The 15,035-nt window shown below is 41.3% G+C and overlaps 1 protein-coding gene across 1 annotated transcript in view; it reads left to right on the top strand.

Annotated features, from left to right (window-relative positions):
• Nucleotides 1–15,035, top strand: part of wdfy1 (WD repeat and FYVE domain containing 1) — a 75,422-nt gene that overhangs the window by 51,943 nt on the left and 8,444 nt on the right. Inside the window, exons 8-10 of the mRNA XM_078563724.1 lie at nt 4,941–5,046; nt 9,898–9,999; nt 14,564–14,694. Of these exons, the coding sequence (XP_078419850.1) occupies nt 4,941–5,046; nt 9,898–9,999; nt 14,564–14,694 (339 nt within the window). The remainder of the gene's footprint in view (nt 1–4,940; nt 5,047–9,897; nt 10,000–14,563; nt 14,695–15,035) is intronic.

Below are 15,035 nucleotides of genomic sequence, written 5' to 3'. Positions count from 1 at the left end.
TTCCACCTTTGTTTAGATCAGCCATTTGAACTTGTGAACTTTTGCTGCTGCTGGTTACATACAAGTATATCTTTGAAAATGCTATTTGATAATTTTTTAATGTCCTCCGGTGGTCCCTTTTGAGGACAAGCTCTGATTTTTGCATTGGATTCCTTCAACAGAGTAAGACACCCATAAAGCAGCCTTATCTCAGGCAGGCAGGCTGCTTGCCTATTTTCAGGCTTACCAGAACATGATATGAGGCAGATCTTGGCCATTAATATGGTAGCCAATGTGTCCTATCCCCTCCCAATGTTCAATTCCTGGCAACTAATTTGACATGTACGTCTGTAAGTCAAATTTCTCCCCCAATGTGTCCAGTCACCCTAATTTACATTAGATTGTTGATTTAAATCACACATGGCTGAATTGATGGAAGTTGGAGATGCTAGTTCTTAAAATGCTCAACCTAAAAATCAATGTGGCGGGAATTATGTACATTATTTTGCTTCAAAAGAATACATGCAGCTGCGCAAGGTGGGAGGAAGATGGCTAGCCCAGCAGGTTTCACTGCATGATGGGTAAAGGTGAGAAGGAAGGGGGATCGTTCCTTTGTTGGGGTCCCCTGTGCCCATTGGGGGTATTCTGCCCCCCCAAGATGCACCTCCCCCCACCCCACCTTGCTGGGGTCCCTGATTCCTCCTCAACCAAAATGCCTGGACTCACCTTAAAGTCCGATTTTATGTTTTAGGTAAATGAGTTCATTGGCCAGCCAAACTCTAACTGCACGCCTTCCTATGTTCTCCTCAATTACTGCTTGCAATCAATAACGGGGAGAGATTGATGTAAGAATAAACAGTGATGGTTTATTGAGACATACGGAAAACTGCAAATACATGCTCACTCAGAAACCTGAGTGAAACTAGATTTACAGTTTCCAGTAGCCTGTGGTGTACAGTGATTCGTCAGTGCTGCCACATGCTCAGTACACTTGCATTCTCTCAAAGGGTCAGGGTACCTCACTTTACCACATCCCATCACCTTTATTTAAAAGTACAGCAAACAGGCTTAAAACACATTAACTGTTTACAGGTCAAGTCTCTCAGGAGGCCATCTTTGGTGGGTTAAGCGTCGTAGCCCAACAACCTCGGCTGGTGTTTCCGAGACCTCCTTTTCAGGGGCAGTTGCCCACAATGTCCCTCAGTGGATGATTTCACCACCTTCCGGGTGTAGTCATGTTCGCTCCTGCTGCCCCTCCCCTCCAAGCTGAAACAGAGAAAGGGCAACAAGCACAAAGCAATACAGCGATGAGCTACATGATGTGTGAGGAGAAAGAGGAAAAGGGAAAAGGAAAATTCTTTTTGTATTTCTTTCTTAGGACTGACAATAATTTCTCTCTTTCTTCCTGCGTGTCCTTTTCATGGGAGCACTGACCCGTATCTCTGTCTTCTCTTTGGATTTGCTGTTGGCTGGACTAGAGTAGGGCATGAGCTCAGTAGTTGGGTTTTCCGGCAGCCCTTCTGAGAATTAAGGGCCTTCTAGCTTTAAAACTTCAGGGCTTTAAATCACAGCTTCAGCTCTTCCAATTCTTTTATCTCTCCCAGCCAGTTCATTCCAAGGAGACTCTGTCCCCTGCCTGACATTACAAATAGGGGTAATTTTGCAGACTGGTCCTCATACTGCACCTTGACTTGACATACCCCTTTCACATTTAATTCTTTGCCTGTGTATGTTCTCAGCTTTATGTCCGAAACTTCTAACTGCAAAGGATGGGTTCCTTTACTCAGATATCTAAATGTATTCTCTCCAATGATGGACATCGCTCCCACATCAACTTCCATCTTAATGGGTTGTCCACTAACTGTAATGACTACTTGGATTGGCTCAGTTCTACCCACTTTGAGGTTATATAGCGAATGGATGTCTAATTCTATTTCTTCTGGCTCTTCCATGAGGCATATTTCACAATTTCTCCTTCTGCCTTTATAGTATTGTTTTAGCCTTTCTCTGCAGTGCCGCCCTATGTGGTCATAGCAGTGGCAGAAAAAGCATTTGACTTGTTTGAGTTGTCGTTCGCTCACTGGAGGCCTGGATGTATTTCTCTCATTTATTTTGTGGGTTTTCACTGCAGTACCATTGTTTTTCAATGGTCTGGAGCTAGAGAGCGTTTCTCGTCTTTCCATGGAGTCCAAAGTTTTCGCACCTTTTGTTGCTGGACTGTCCTGCTCGACCAGATGGACAGCACCGTTTTGTGTATCTTTTATAACTTTGGAATTTCTAACGGCACGCTCCATCATGGCAGCTAATTCTAATGTCTTATTGAAGTCCGGCTAGCAAACGCCTTTGGATAGCATCATCTCCAATCCTGCATATCAGCTGGTCTCTCAGCATATCACTAATGGATGTTCTGAATTTGCAATGCTCAGTTAATGCCTTTTAAAACGGCCGCATAGTCAGCTACTGTCTCCTCCGGAAGCCTGCTCCTTGAATTAAACTTGAAGCGCTGCATAGTAACTGAGGGCTTTGGTCTCAGGTGGCTCTGTACAATTTTTATTAACTTGTCGAAAGTCTTCGAGTCTGGGGCGCTAGGTGACTTAAGGCTGCGGATCAGCCCGTATGTTTTGCTCCCGCATTGGGGCAAAAGAATCGCCCTCCTCTTCTCCTCCCCTGCAATGTTGATAGTGGTTAAAGAAAAAAGCTACGCGTTGGACACACTGAGACCAGTCTTCTGCAATGGGGTCGAATGGATCGACACGCCCAAACTGCGGCATTGTGAACGACTGCTAGGGGACTGCGCTTCTGATGGGCTTTTCAGGTAATGACAAATTTAGGTGTTTGTCTTACTGCAGAGTTGCGCTCTCTGTGGGGTCTCTTCTAATTTTCTGCCCACAGCCATTTTTCATGTATTTATCCTTTTAAATGCATTGACACTTTAAGAGCAGTCACCATTTTTTTTTTAAACTCTGTGTCTCTGCAGCTGTCGGCTTTTCTCTGCTGGGCTTCGTGCTCTTTTTGAGTTTTGGCGGGATTCCTGTGGTCGTGATTCTGCAGGGTGTTTTTTTTAAATTTTAAACTGCAGCACTGCTTTCTGCTCCGATTGCTGGCTGTCGCCTATTTTCAAGGAAAGTATAAATGCTCTTTCCAGTGCTTTGCTCACCAGTCTTGAAATTTATTTTCTTTTGTTCTTTATCCCTGTCCCCACTTTTATGTCTTGGGTGAATGAGTTCGTTGGACAACCGAACTCTAACTGCATGCCTTACTATGTTTTCATCAATTACTGCTTGCAAACAACAATGGGGAGAGACTGATGTTAGAATAAACAGTTATGGTTTATTGAGACAGGGCAGAGCACCAGATCATTGGTACTCACTCAGAAACCTCCAGAACTATACGTACAGTTCCCAGCTGCCTGTGCTACACCGTGATTAGTCAGTGCTGTCACATGATCAGTACACTTGCATTCTCTTAAAGGGACAGGGTACCTCACTTTACCACATCCGGCTGCACGTGTTATTACTATCTTTAAAAAAAAATTATAGTAACTTCATTTCGGGGGAAATGTTACAATATTCCTTGACCCCCCCCCCACCCCAAGTCAAAAAGTCGGTCAGCGCTATGCCGACTTTAAATCTGGCAGGGGGCAGCCTTAATGAGATGCGAGTGGGACTTCCACCCCTCAGGCACAGGGAGTTGCACCCTCAAGATCTGTCAGCCAATCAGTAGTCCAAGCAGCGCTGGTAACAAGCAGTGGCTATTGCTCAGACTACAAGGCAATCTCCAGGAAGGAAGAACATGGATACTGGACGTTAAGGTAAGTCCAGGCATTTTGGTCGGGGTGGGACGAGAGATCCCAGTGAGGGGGGTGCAGGAGGTACAAGGTGGGGGTATACCATCTTGGGGGCCAGAATTCCTCCAATAGGCACAGGGGACCCCACCAAAGGAACTATCCCCCTTCTTTCTCACCTTTACCAGTGCAGTGAAACCTCTGGGCTGGCCATCTTCCTCCTGCCTTGCCCTGCTGCATGTATTATTGTGGTGGAGGCAGAATAAGGTCCTTATGTAATCATTAATTAATAATGCGACCACTTAAGGGCCTCATTAAGCCTAGGGGCAGGCGGGTTGGCTGATGCCTTACCTGCACCCCATAAAACAGGTCAGGTGTGCTCTGGAAGATGTTGGGCTGGCCACCCACTTTACAACCCCCCACCTTCAAATATATGCTGTAAAATTCACCCTTTTGAATTTTAGATTTTTGCAGTTGGAGGTTTATGCAACTTGAGATTATACTATGAGATTATTTATATTGTGCACATCCCATTTTAATTTCAATTAAAATGCCGTGAGATAAAATATAGTGAATTCATTTTCTCAATATGACTGCTTTTTTTCTGTGAAACTGGTTACATTTCTTCAGGACAAGTTATTGAAAAGAGTAACTTGCTTGTATTTATGTTCACTATTATCCTTTCTGGTTTCTGAATTATCTTTGTATTTTTATTTTTTTAAATTAACTAAATTAATTTTAACTTGGAAATGAATTTATATTATTTATGATATTTACCTATTGAGAGTGCACCAGACTGTTTGTTTAATGTTAACTAGTAGGTTGATTGCTAACCCGCTAAGGCAGAGATTGCTGAAATGTGCAGCCTTTGTATCATAGTGGTCAAAGTCTGTTTATAGAAATCATCGTTAAATCATTGAAAAGGGGGGGAAATAGGGTGTTTTGGTGGAAATTCTTGGGTCTGACTGGAGATCAGTGACTAAAGAGACCTTCACTTTACAGAAAGGGAACTGTGTAGTCATTATTAAGTGCTGACTTTGGTTCACAGTTGTTTTCGATGTCTAATTGCGGCTGCCAAAAAACTGCTTTAAGAATAAATGCTGTTATAGAATCCAATATATGTATATTTTAGTAATGTGAGTCTCTAATGCATAACAGATTTCTGATTTGTTTACAGTGACAAAGTGCAATCTTTGCGCTACTTGCAGCTAACACGGCAGCTGATTTCCTGTGCTGCTGATGGGGGTATTGTAGTTTGGAACATGGATGTCCAGAGAGAAGAGGTAATAAACTTGTGCTTCTTCAAACATGGACATAGTATCCTAATAAAATACTCTGTTGCACCTTATCACTTTCCAAAATTGTCAAGATCTGTGTATTGAAATAGAGAATCTGTATATTGAGGTAAAGGATCAGCCATGATCATATTGAATGGCGGAGCAGGGTCAAAGGGTCAAATGGCCTACTCCTGCTCCTAGTTTCTATGTTTCTAACATGAGCAAGTATTGACCACGACTTATCCAAAGGTGCACTAAATGTGTCCAGTTCATTCATTATCCAGTGGGTCATAATAGTGGCTATATATCCCTAAACGATCCCCCAGAATATATCCTTTAATTGTAATTTGTGTGTGGAACTTTACTTCCATGAAAGTTTATTGTTACTCTATGCTGCTCGGTATTACATTGGTGAAACTAGTCTAACATATATCAGTTACAGAAAATGTGATAACCAATTCAAATATTGATAGTAATTTTATGGTAACATGGAACAATATCCACAACAGCTCTATGGCTCACTAATGAAACTGTACATATCTGGGGTTAAAATAGGCCTGCAATTTTAACACTGGGATTTTTTGGGATAGTTTTACCTCTTTAGTGCCTGCTTGTGACATAGTGGGGAACAATAAAATCTCCTCTTATGCTCATAATAATCCTTAATGAAACAAATGTATCTCTGTGCACACGTTGTAGGTGTGGAACATGCAGGTGTGGATAATAGTTATATCCAGATCTACCACTTAGAGGCATGGTGACAAATATACTGGGCAAGTTTAAAAACCCTTGTGCCTAATGGCGTATATCAAGGAATGTTGAAGGAGATGAGGGAAGAAATAGCTGAGGAATTGTCGATCTTTATGACTGCTAGTAAAGCTCCATCAGATTGGAAGCAAAAAGATAGTTAGATTTTCAAAAGGCTGACAAATCTGAGCTGGGCAACAATGGACCTATTACCCGAACTTTAATACTAGACCAAATAATGGTAATCGTACTGTTAGATTATTATACATGTACTTTTCTAGGTTACAAAATAAGAGATGATCAATATAGATTTAAAAGCGGATGACCATGCTTCCCGAATGTCCTTCTGGGCATAATTTCTACGTAATTCATCTCTTATGACATTGAAACAGGCCATTTAGCTGAACCAGTTCATATTAGCGTTCATGTTCCAGCCCATCTTAGACTCATGCACCCACACAGTCCCTATATCACTATATCCCCTTTTTCTTCATTCACCTATCTAACCTATTTATAAATGTTAACCTCATCTCTGCTTCCATCATTAACTCCAGCAGTGTATTCTACAGCCTCACAATCCTCTGTGTAGAAAGTATTTCTCCTGGCCTCAGTCCTGAATCACTTGCATTTAATCTTACATATACGTCTCCTGGTTTTAGAACTCTCTGTTGCTGGAAATAATCTGTTGCTATCAAATAACTCTGCCCCATCTCCTCATTATTTTAAACATCTCTAACAAATCGTCCAGTAATTTTTAAAAAAATTCAAAGCCAAGTGTTTATACTTTCTCATCCTGAGCTATATTTTCTCATCCCAAGCTGTATTGTTGTGAAACAGTGCTGTGCCCTCTCTATTTGATGAAGTGGACAGTAAATTCTCTTTAATATAATTTTTGAACTTTCAGATGGATTTTTGCATCATTATAAATAGAATTATAATTTAATAATTTTTAATAATTTATAAATTCTAATTAAGTTAATGGCCATGAAAATAAAGTGAAATTGGTTAAAATATAGGAATCTGAGTTCTAGTGAGAGTCTACAGCACAGAAAAAGGCCCTTTGGCCCATCAAGTCTGCACCGGTGAAACAAGTACCTAACTATTCTAATCCCATTTTCCAGCACTAGGCCCATAGCCTTGTATGCCATGGCATCGCAAGTGCACATCCGACTCCTTATTAAATGTTTTGAGGGTTTCTGCCTCTACCACCCTTTCAGACAGTGAGTTCCAGATTCCAACCACCCTCTGGGTGAAAAAATTCTTCCTCACATCCCCTCTAAACTTCCTGCCCCTTACCTTAAATGGTAAAGACGAGGATGGGATGGGATGAGCGGTGCGATGTTGAGTGGCATCCCACAGGAATTTGTGCTTGGATCTCTGCTTTTTGTTATTTATGTAAATGACCCAGATACTGAAAATAAATTTGGACATTAAAATAGAAAGGGTAATAGAAACTAAGGAAGCATCTTAAGATTTATATAAAACCAAGGCAAAGAAGAATATTCAATAATAAAAGAAAATGCTGGAAACACTCAGCATATCGGGCAGTATCTGTGGAGAGAGAAACAGTTAACCTTTAAGGTCGATGACCTTTCTGATTTATCCATCCAGAACCTTATATAGTTAGTTACTCTAGTGATGACTCCTTTATTCTCCACCACCTCTTCACCTCTCACTATATGGAAAATTAAACACCTTTTCCTATCTTTCTTTGTATTAGCCCCTCATTAATTTTTAATTCTCTTCTTAAAGTGGGTCAAACTGCCAGCTGTTTTCAAGAAGTCAATTGACCCCCCTTCCAAGCAACTACCTTCCCTGGGAATATATTCCAAATGTGCACTATGTTATGGGTGGAAAAATCTAGTTTCTAACCAAGATTTGTGCATTTTGTGTTAATGTTATCCAGTCTTGTGCTCCTTTTGTCCAATTTATATTTCTCGCTTACTACAACCATATCTATGCCCCTCCACTATTTTACGATTGTGTCATGTTCCCTCCGCTTTTCACCAAAGAGTGAATAAAAAAATTAACACAGTAAAATGAAGAAAAGTAGCTGGGTATAATGATGAATTCAGCACTGACATACCCAATTTTTAATTGGGTTAATTGGAACTCCACTTGACTTCTGGGTTTTCGTTGCACTGGTTGCAGATTCATCTGTCAGCCTATCTCTGCATTACCAACTTTGTTCAATTCTGGAGCAGAGGAAGTCAGAAAACAAAACATGCTTGATTTAAATCTGTTTTTAGTTCATTTACTGTTTCTACAATTTGCAATTTATTATTCAGTATTATTCTTAAGTAATGTTTAACACTGCCCCTCCTAAGGAGAATGTTAACCTGCATTCCCAAACAATGGCTTGCTCTACAGTTTACCAGTAACGATTTTTCAGGTTTGCCACTGCTTTCTCTTGTTCAATGACAGCAATGATACTATTTTCTTCAAACTTTAATAACTCACTTGCTTATTATCTTCATTCTTCCCAATCTTTGTTTTTAACCATTCTCAAGGTTATTTGCTTACTATTTTTCAACAGTTCATTATTTTCAAACGTTAATTACATATGTTATGAACACAGATGTTTGTTCTCTACACAACAAAAACAAAATGTTTAAAATTCTGATCAGCAATGCCCTTGTTAAAATCTTGATGGGGTCTGCTATATCAATGGTGTCCTTGATTTTCAGCCACATAGACTTCAACTAGTCTGGGAACTTAAAAACTTTCCCAAATAGCATAATTTGACATGAGTACTTAACCCATTCCATGCAGTAAAGTTTATCAGAACTTAGTTCACATAGCACAAAACACATCCATATATTATGATGCGCATCACTGGCAATGCCCAAACAAAAAGTTCATCAAATGCTTGTATATGTAGTTCGAACAGTGGAATGCAAGTTTACTGAAGCTCTGCTAAGACTGTGCAATGCACTGGTCAGGCCACATCTGGAGCACAAGCTATGTTCAGTTCTGCTCATCACATTGCAAAAAGATCGGCATGAATGGGGGTATAGCGATGAGCACTGAGAATGATTTAAGTTTAAGGAGAATGGCTGATGAGAAAAGATTGAACTAGCTCAGTCTCTACTGCTGAGAGAATAGCAGGAGAATGTTCCACAAGCATGACCCAGACCTCCCTGTCGCTTGCCATTTCACTCCACCCTGCTCTCATGCCCACATGTCTGTCCTTGGTCTGCTGCAATGTTCCAGTGAAGCTCAATGCAAACTGGAGGAACAGCACCTCTTCCGACTAGGCGCTTTACAGCCTTCCGGACTGAATATTGAGTCCAACAACTTTAGATCATGAACTCTCTCCTCAATCCCCACCCCCTTTCCGATCCCCCTTTTTTCCAATAATTTATATAGATTTTTCTTTTCCTACCTATTTCCATTATTTTTAAATGTATTTCCATCCATTTGTTTTATCTCTACTTTTTAGCCTATTTCGATCCCTTCCCCACCCCCACTAGGGCTATCTGTACCTTGCTCGTCCTGCTTTCTACCCTTAATGTCACCTGTTAGCACATTTCTTAGCTAATATCACCACCGTCAACACCTCTTTGTCCTTTTGTCTATGACATCTTTTGGCAATCTCCACCTATCACTGGCCCTCTATCCAGCTCTACTTGTCCCACCCCCCACTTAAACCAGCTTATATTTCACCTCTCTTCTATTTTTCCTTAGTTCTGTTGAAGAGTCATACGGACTCGAAACGTTAACTGTATTCCTCTCCGCAGATGCTGTCAGACCTGCTGAGTTTTTCCAGGTATTGTTGAGGAGAATGTTCTTACTGTTTTCAGTGTTATTTCAGTGCATAGTTGAAGCAAGTAACTTTTTGCAGCAGGAAAATGGGGCAGGAGCCATCTCTGTGGTTTTCTGCACATGATCCTACCGAATTCCCTCATGCTTTTTTTTCTGCAATTCACCCACTGAACGTAAATATAAAGCCCACTTAACCAGTGTATAAACTGAGGATGCAATGTTATGATACACCGATGGAAAAATGATAAATCTTCTTGTTCCTGGCTTTCGTTGTATTCTTCTAATAGCAACAGCATCTACTTGTTTGCTCCAGTTTTGTTGTAACTTTTGATTATTGCTTCACAGGCTCCACAATGGCAGGAAAGTGATTCATGTCAAAACTGTAAACAGCCATTCTTCTGGAATTTCAAACAGATGTGGGATACAAGGAGCCTTGGTTTGCGACAGGTGTGTGGTGTAGCTCTTCATAAATCTAAAATATTTGACAGCTTTATTAGATGCTTAATACTGTAACTCTTTTTGTATTAACGTATTTCAGTTTTCCGCAACCACAAGTGGGTTCGGACAGAACTGTCCAAGCTACTGAATGTGGGCTACATATACCTTCCTTAGCCTTTTTTTCAGATGTTTGAGAGCTGTTTTTTCAGGTCATTGGTCTAAAATTGAGGGACCCATCACTTGTCATTGATCACTCGTGGTTGTTTTAGGTTATCATCTCCTAAAGAAGTGCAAAAGAAAATTGACTAATAAATGCAATGATGACGTGCAGTAAGGCTGAAATAGCAGCCTGCAGCCATAGTGTGTCTGTGTGTGTGTGTGTATGTGTGCTGACATCTATGCGCAACAGTTAAATACATTTAGATGGGAGGATAATTTTGCACTGAATGTTAGAATGTATCAAGACAATGATTGGTTGCTACACTGTCTTATGACCATTTACAATAAGCTATTGAACACGGTGTGAGGGGGAGGTAATTTTGATTGCCTGTCAAGCTTTACACATTGTACTTGTGCAAAGTTATAGTGGGTTCTGTAACCTTGGCTGATCTAGTAAGATCATTAACATTTTTTCTTGCAATATTCCCCAGTGTGGTGGGGTGGCATTCATCTTGGGCTCTTGGAAGACTCTAGTACTTAGAGATAAAGAGAGGCCTCCACCATAGCAAACAGGAGAACCAATAGGTGACTACAAGAAAGAGATTGTAGATAAGTGCCCACAAGCCTGGGGGACACCACTCATCATCTCAACCCAAACAATATACTGTTCAAGCCTTAATGACACCTAGGAAATTAAAACTGAGAAGGGGGTTTGTGGGGGACAGGGGGGAAACTCTCCAAAGGCTGGAGTATACCTAGCACAAAGGAGGTTGGTTGTTGGAGACCAATCATCTCATCCCCAGGACATTGCTGTAGCAGTTTCTCAGGGCAGTATCTGAGGACCAACCATCATCAGCTGCTTCATCAATGGCCTTCCCTCCAATGTAAGACCAGAAGAGAGGCTGTTTGGTAATGATTGTACAGTATTGGTTCCATACATAACCTCTCCAATGTTGACACAGTCTGTACCTGCATACTGCAAGGCATGGACAATGTTCAGGCTTGAGCTGACAAGTGGCTGGTAAGATTTCTGCCAGACAAGTGCTACACAATGACCATCTCCAACAAGAAAGAGTCTAACTACTCCCCCATGGCATTCAATGGCACTACCATCACTGGAGCCCCCACCCTGGGATCACCATTGACACTGGGTTTTGCTGCAGGGAATAACTCATCTGCTGACTTCCCAAAGCCTGTCCACCAACTAAAAGATATAAGACATGAGTGTGATAGAATACTCTCCACTTGTGTGGATGAATGCAGCTCCAACTATACTCCAGAAGCTTGACACCATCCAATCCAAAGCAGCGCTCTTTATTGCCACTCCATCCACCAGCTTAAACATTCACCACCAATGCACAGTGACTGCAGTGTATCTACAAGGTGCTGTGTAGCAATTCGTCAAGTCTCCTTGACAGCACCTCCCAAGCCTGCAACATTTACCACCTATAAGAACAAGAGCACTGGGTACATGGGAATACCACCACCTGCAATTCCCCCTCCATGTCACACACCATCTTGACTTAGAAATATTCCAGCATTCCTTTACTGGGTCAAAATCCTGAAGCACACGTTTGAAGTGCCGTTTGGTAGTATCTACAGCATACAGACTGCAGTGCTTCAAAAAGATGGCTCACTACCCATTTCTCGAGGACAGTTGAGATGGGCAGTGAATGGTGGCCTTGCAAACAGTGCCCTAATCTGATGAATGACTAAACACAAACGTTCTAATGGGCTAGACATGGCAGCGGGAAACATGTAAGACTCAAACCCAAAGCGACTAAAAACACTTGGTAGAAATGCCACAGGTGCAAGAAGTCGGCCTGTTCAGGCTGCACCTAGATAAAAAAAACCTAAGGCCAGGATTTTCTCCTCGGTGAGCGGGAGGGCGGAACGCCCAACGTCACCAGCCTCATTTAAATTTTCAGGTAGGCGGGGGGGGCAGCAAAATCAGTTGTGCACCTGCTGACCTGTCAATGGCCAATTGAGGCCATTGACAGAGACATTTAAGTAATTAATGGACCTGCCCGTCCAACCTTAAGGGATGAGGTTTCATGTATGTTTTTAAAAATTTAATTACTGTTTTTAAAAGTTATGGACATGTCCCAACTCATGTGACACTGTCACATGAGGGGACATGTCAGGGATTTTTTTTTTCTATTTTAAATATTTTTTAATGTACAGCCGATCTCCCTGAGGCAGCACTTAGCCTCAGGGAGATGAGTTGCTCTTTCGTGTGCATGCGCGAAAGAGCGCACTCTTGGCTGAGGGAATCCCCCCGCCCGCACAGGGAGCACATAGCGCTTCCATGTGGATGTCACGCTGGGCAGGCCTTAATTGGCACGCCTGTTTCTTCATCTCCACCACACCCCACCACCCCAAACGGGGGTGGGGGGGGTGCGGGGGGGGATATTCTGCCCTAAGATTCTGACAGATGCAACAAAACCAACAACTGTCACGTGAATGCCTGTCATTGCGCCAAATGCAAGAGCAGAAGGCTGCCCAAACCAGAAGACATTTTTCCCCCGTGAGAAGTGTGACCAATAATACGCAACTCAAAGGGGTCTCGATCAGTATGAGCAACAGCACCGTGTCGCAGGGAGAAATGAATAAAAGAATATCAGCCTCGTTCTCCAGATGCTCTGTAGCAATTTGCCAGAAAATCAATTTGGTCGGAGGAGAAAACAAAGCACCTGTTGGAACTAAAACAAAATTTCCAAGGCTTCAGGGACATTAACAAGAGGAACTGCAACTCACTGAAATCTTAGACAAATAAACCGATTTCAGACACTCGTCGCCTCCTCCAGAGAGTGACAGAACTAAAACAGTTTCAATTCACGTGGAGAGGTTTTATCAAGATTGGTCTTGAATATAACAATGAACCCCATTATATGCATGTTAGAACAAGGAAATATAAAGTAACGATGAAACTAAATAGCAGGCCCATTAACTGCACATTGATTGCTAGTGACCAACAAGAACTACTATCCATCCAGGAAGAGGAAGTGGATTTGTGGGCAGAATTCACAAGTCAACCCAGTGAGAGTGTGAAACCTGGAAAATAGGTTTTCAGAATGAAAGCAATGGGAGTTCATGAGATGGGCAAAGTTCCAATGCCAAGGCTTGAGCATCAAATATTACCATAGTGATAGAACGTCAAACTTGGACAGATACATCACAGAATGAAACAGTCCCAGTTCATAAGGGGAATGCTACTAAAATGCAGCCTATACCCATGCATTGTTACATGTGGCTGAAAAAATATGATTAAAAACATGTGGGAGATACTAGTTTGCAAATGAGATACTTGCCCACAAATCAGGAGTGTGCGTATCAGTCAAAAATGAACCAATCAAGCATCATTCTAAGATCTTGGAGAAACTGAAAGAACAGATGTCTAACATAACTGGAAGTCTAACATAATTTTCAAGAAAGAGCAACAGGTGGCAGTTGTAGATATCATAGGTAGAAAGACAACAACTTGGCATTTGAGAAGGCATGGGCTGAGAAGTGCAAAAAATGCAAGCACCTCATGCTTCAAGCTAAAGAAATGACCAATGCCGCCACAGTCAAATTCTTTGGTTTCCAAATAGAAGTAGGAAATGGCTGGAAAAAAAACACGCTCGACGATTCTTTAAGACTAGAAAGGTATGAGGCCTCTTCAAATCAAATATTCAGATTAACAGTGTCACCCATGAAAATCTTCAATGATATGTAACCTGTGATATAATGTATTTAGCGCTGATTGGATCCAAACTTTACACTGAGTCGACAAGCACTACCACATCAGGTAATGACTTGGATAATAATGGCTAACTTAAATAATGGTCGCTCAGCTTGATCTCTGGAAGGGCAAATCCTAACCCTTGGTGGCATACAAAACTTTCTGGCACTCATTGTGACATGCAAGGGTTCTGTCACACTTTCTCTCCCCCCACCCCACCATGGCTAATGACCCTCTACCTGTGCCCACTGCGCAGTTGGACATTTCAACCCTCAGACTCGAAATGCACCTTATGATGAAAGATCCATTCCAGGATGTTCTTAAATGATTCGCTACTCATATTGCTGACTTTCACTTTGGATGAACCCACAAGACTAGCAAAAAAAGAGAAATTATGATGTTGGAAAAAACTCAAAGGCTTTGCAGCAGTAAATTATTAAATTTAGTCTAAAAACCATATATTGCAATTGGTTTGTTTTTAAATTTATCCAAATTAGTTCAGTGAAGATATATAACATCTGTTCAGTAATCCATAGAAACTTGTTAAACTAAATCTGGAGTCTGGCGATTGATTCGAAGTTCATTAAAAATTCTGCCACTAGTTGAAAAATGTTTCTGCTCTATATAGGAGGTGGAATGAAAATTTATTTTGGCATTTTCTTCAATCCTTTCTTTTACACTTCTATTTAGCATCACTGCAGAAAGTGCGGCAAAGCTATATGTGGGAAATGCAGCACTAAGCGTACTACCTACCCTGTGATGGGCTTTGAGTTTCAGGTACGAGTCTGCAATGACTGCTTCGACGCAGTCAAGGATGAAGAGTGAGTATTGTTCATTTCAACTTCTTTTTGCTGTTCAGACTGCATTTCCCTGGTGACTTTTAATAACAATATGTGGAATTAATAAAAAGTATTTGCATTTCATTTAGAAAAGTGGCAGTAAACTAAGTGTATAAGATACTAACAGCTCTATTTGAATTACTCCCTACATAGTGGTTATGGTTAGTGTGCCTGCTGCTTGTTTATGGATCCTAATGGATTAATTTTTGCTGGTTATAGTTAGGATTACAGGTATAGTGTCTCACATCCGGCTATCCAAAAACTGGTGATGTCCAAAAACAGGACATTTTTTTAAGCTGCCATGCATGAATTTTAATTCTTTT

The sequence above is a fragment of the Cetorhinus maximus genome, chromosome 19 (assembly GCF_964194155.1).
Source record: "Cetorhinus maximus chromosome 19, sCetMax3.hap1.1, whole genome shotgun sequence".
NCBI lineage: Eukaryota > Metazoa > Chordata > Chondrichthyes > Lamniformes > Cetorhinidae > Cetorhinus > Cetorhinus maximus.
The sequence above is the reverse complement of the archived record's forward strand: the minus strand, read 5'-3'. Positions and strand labels throughout refer to the sequence as shown.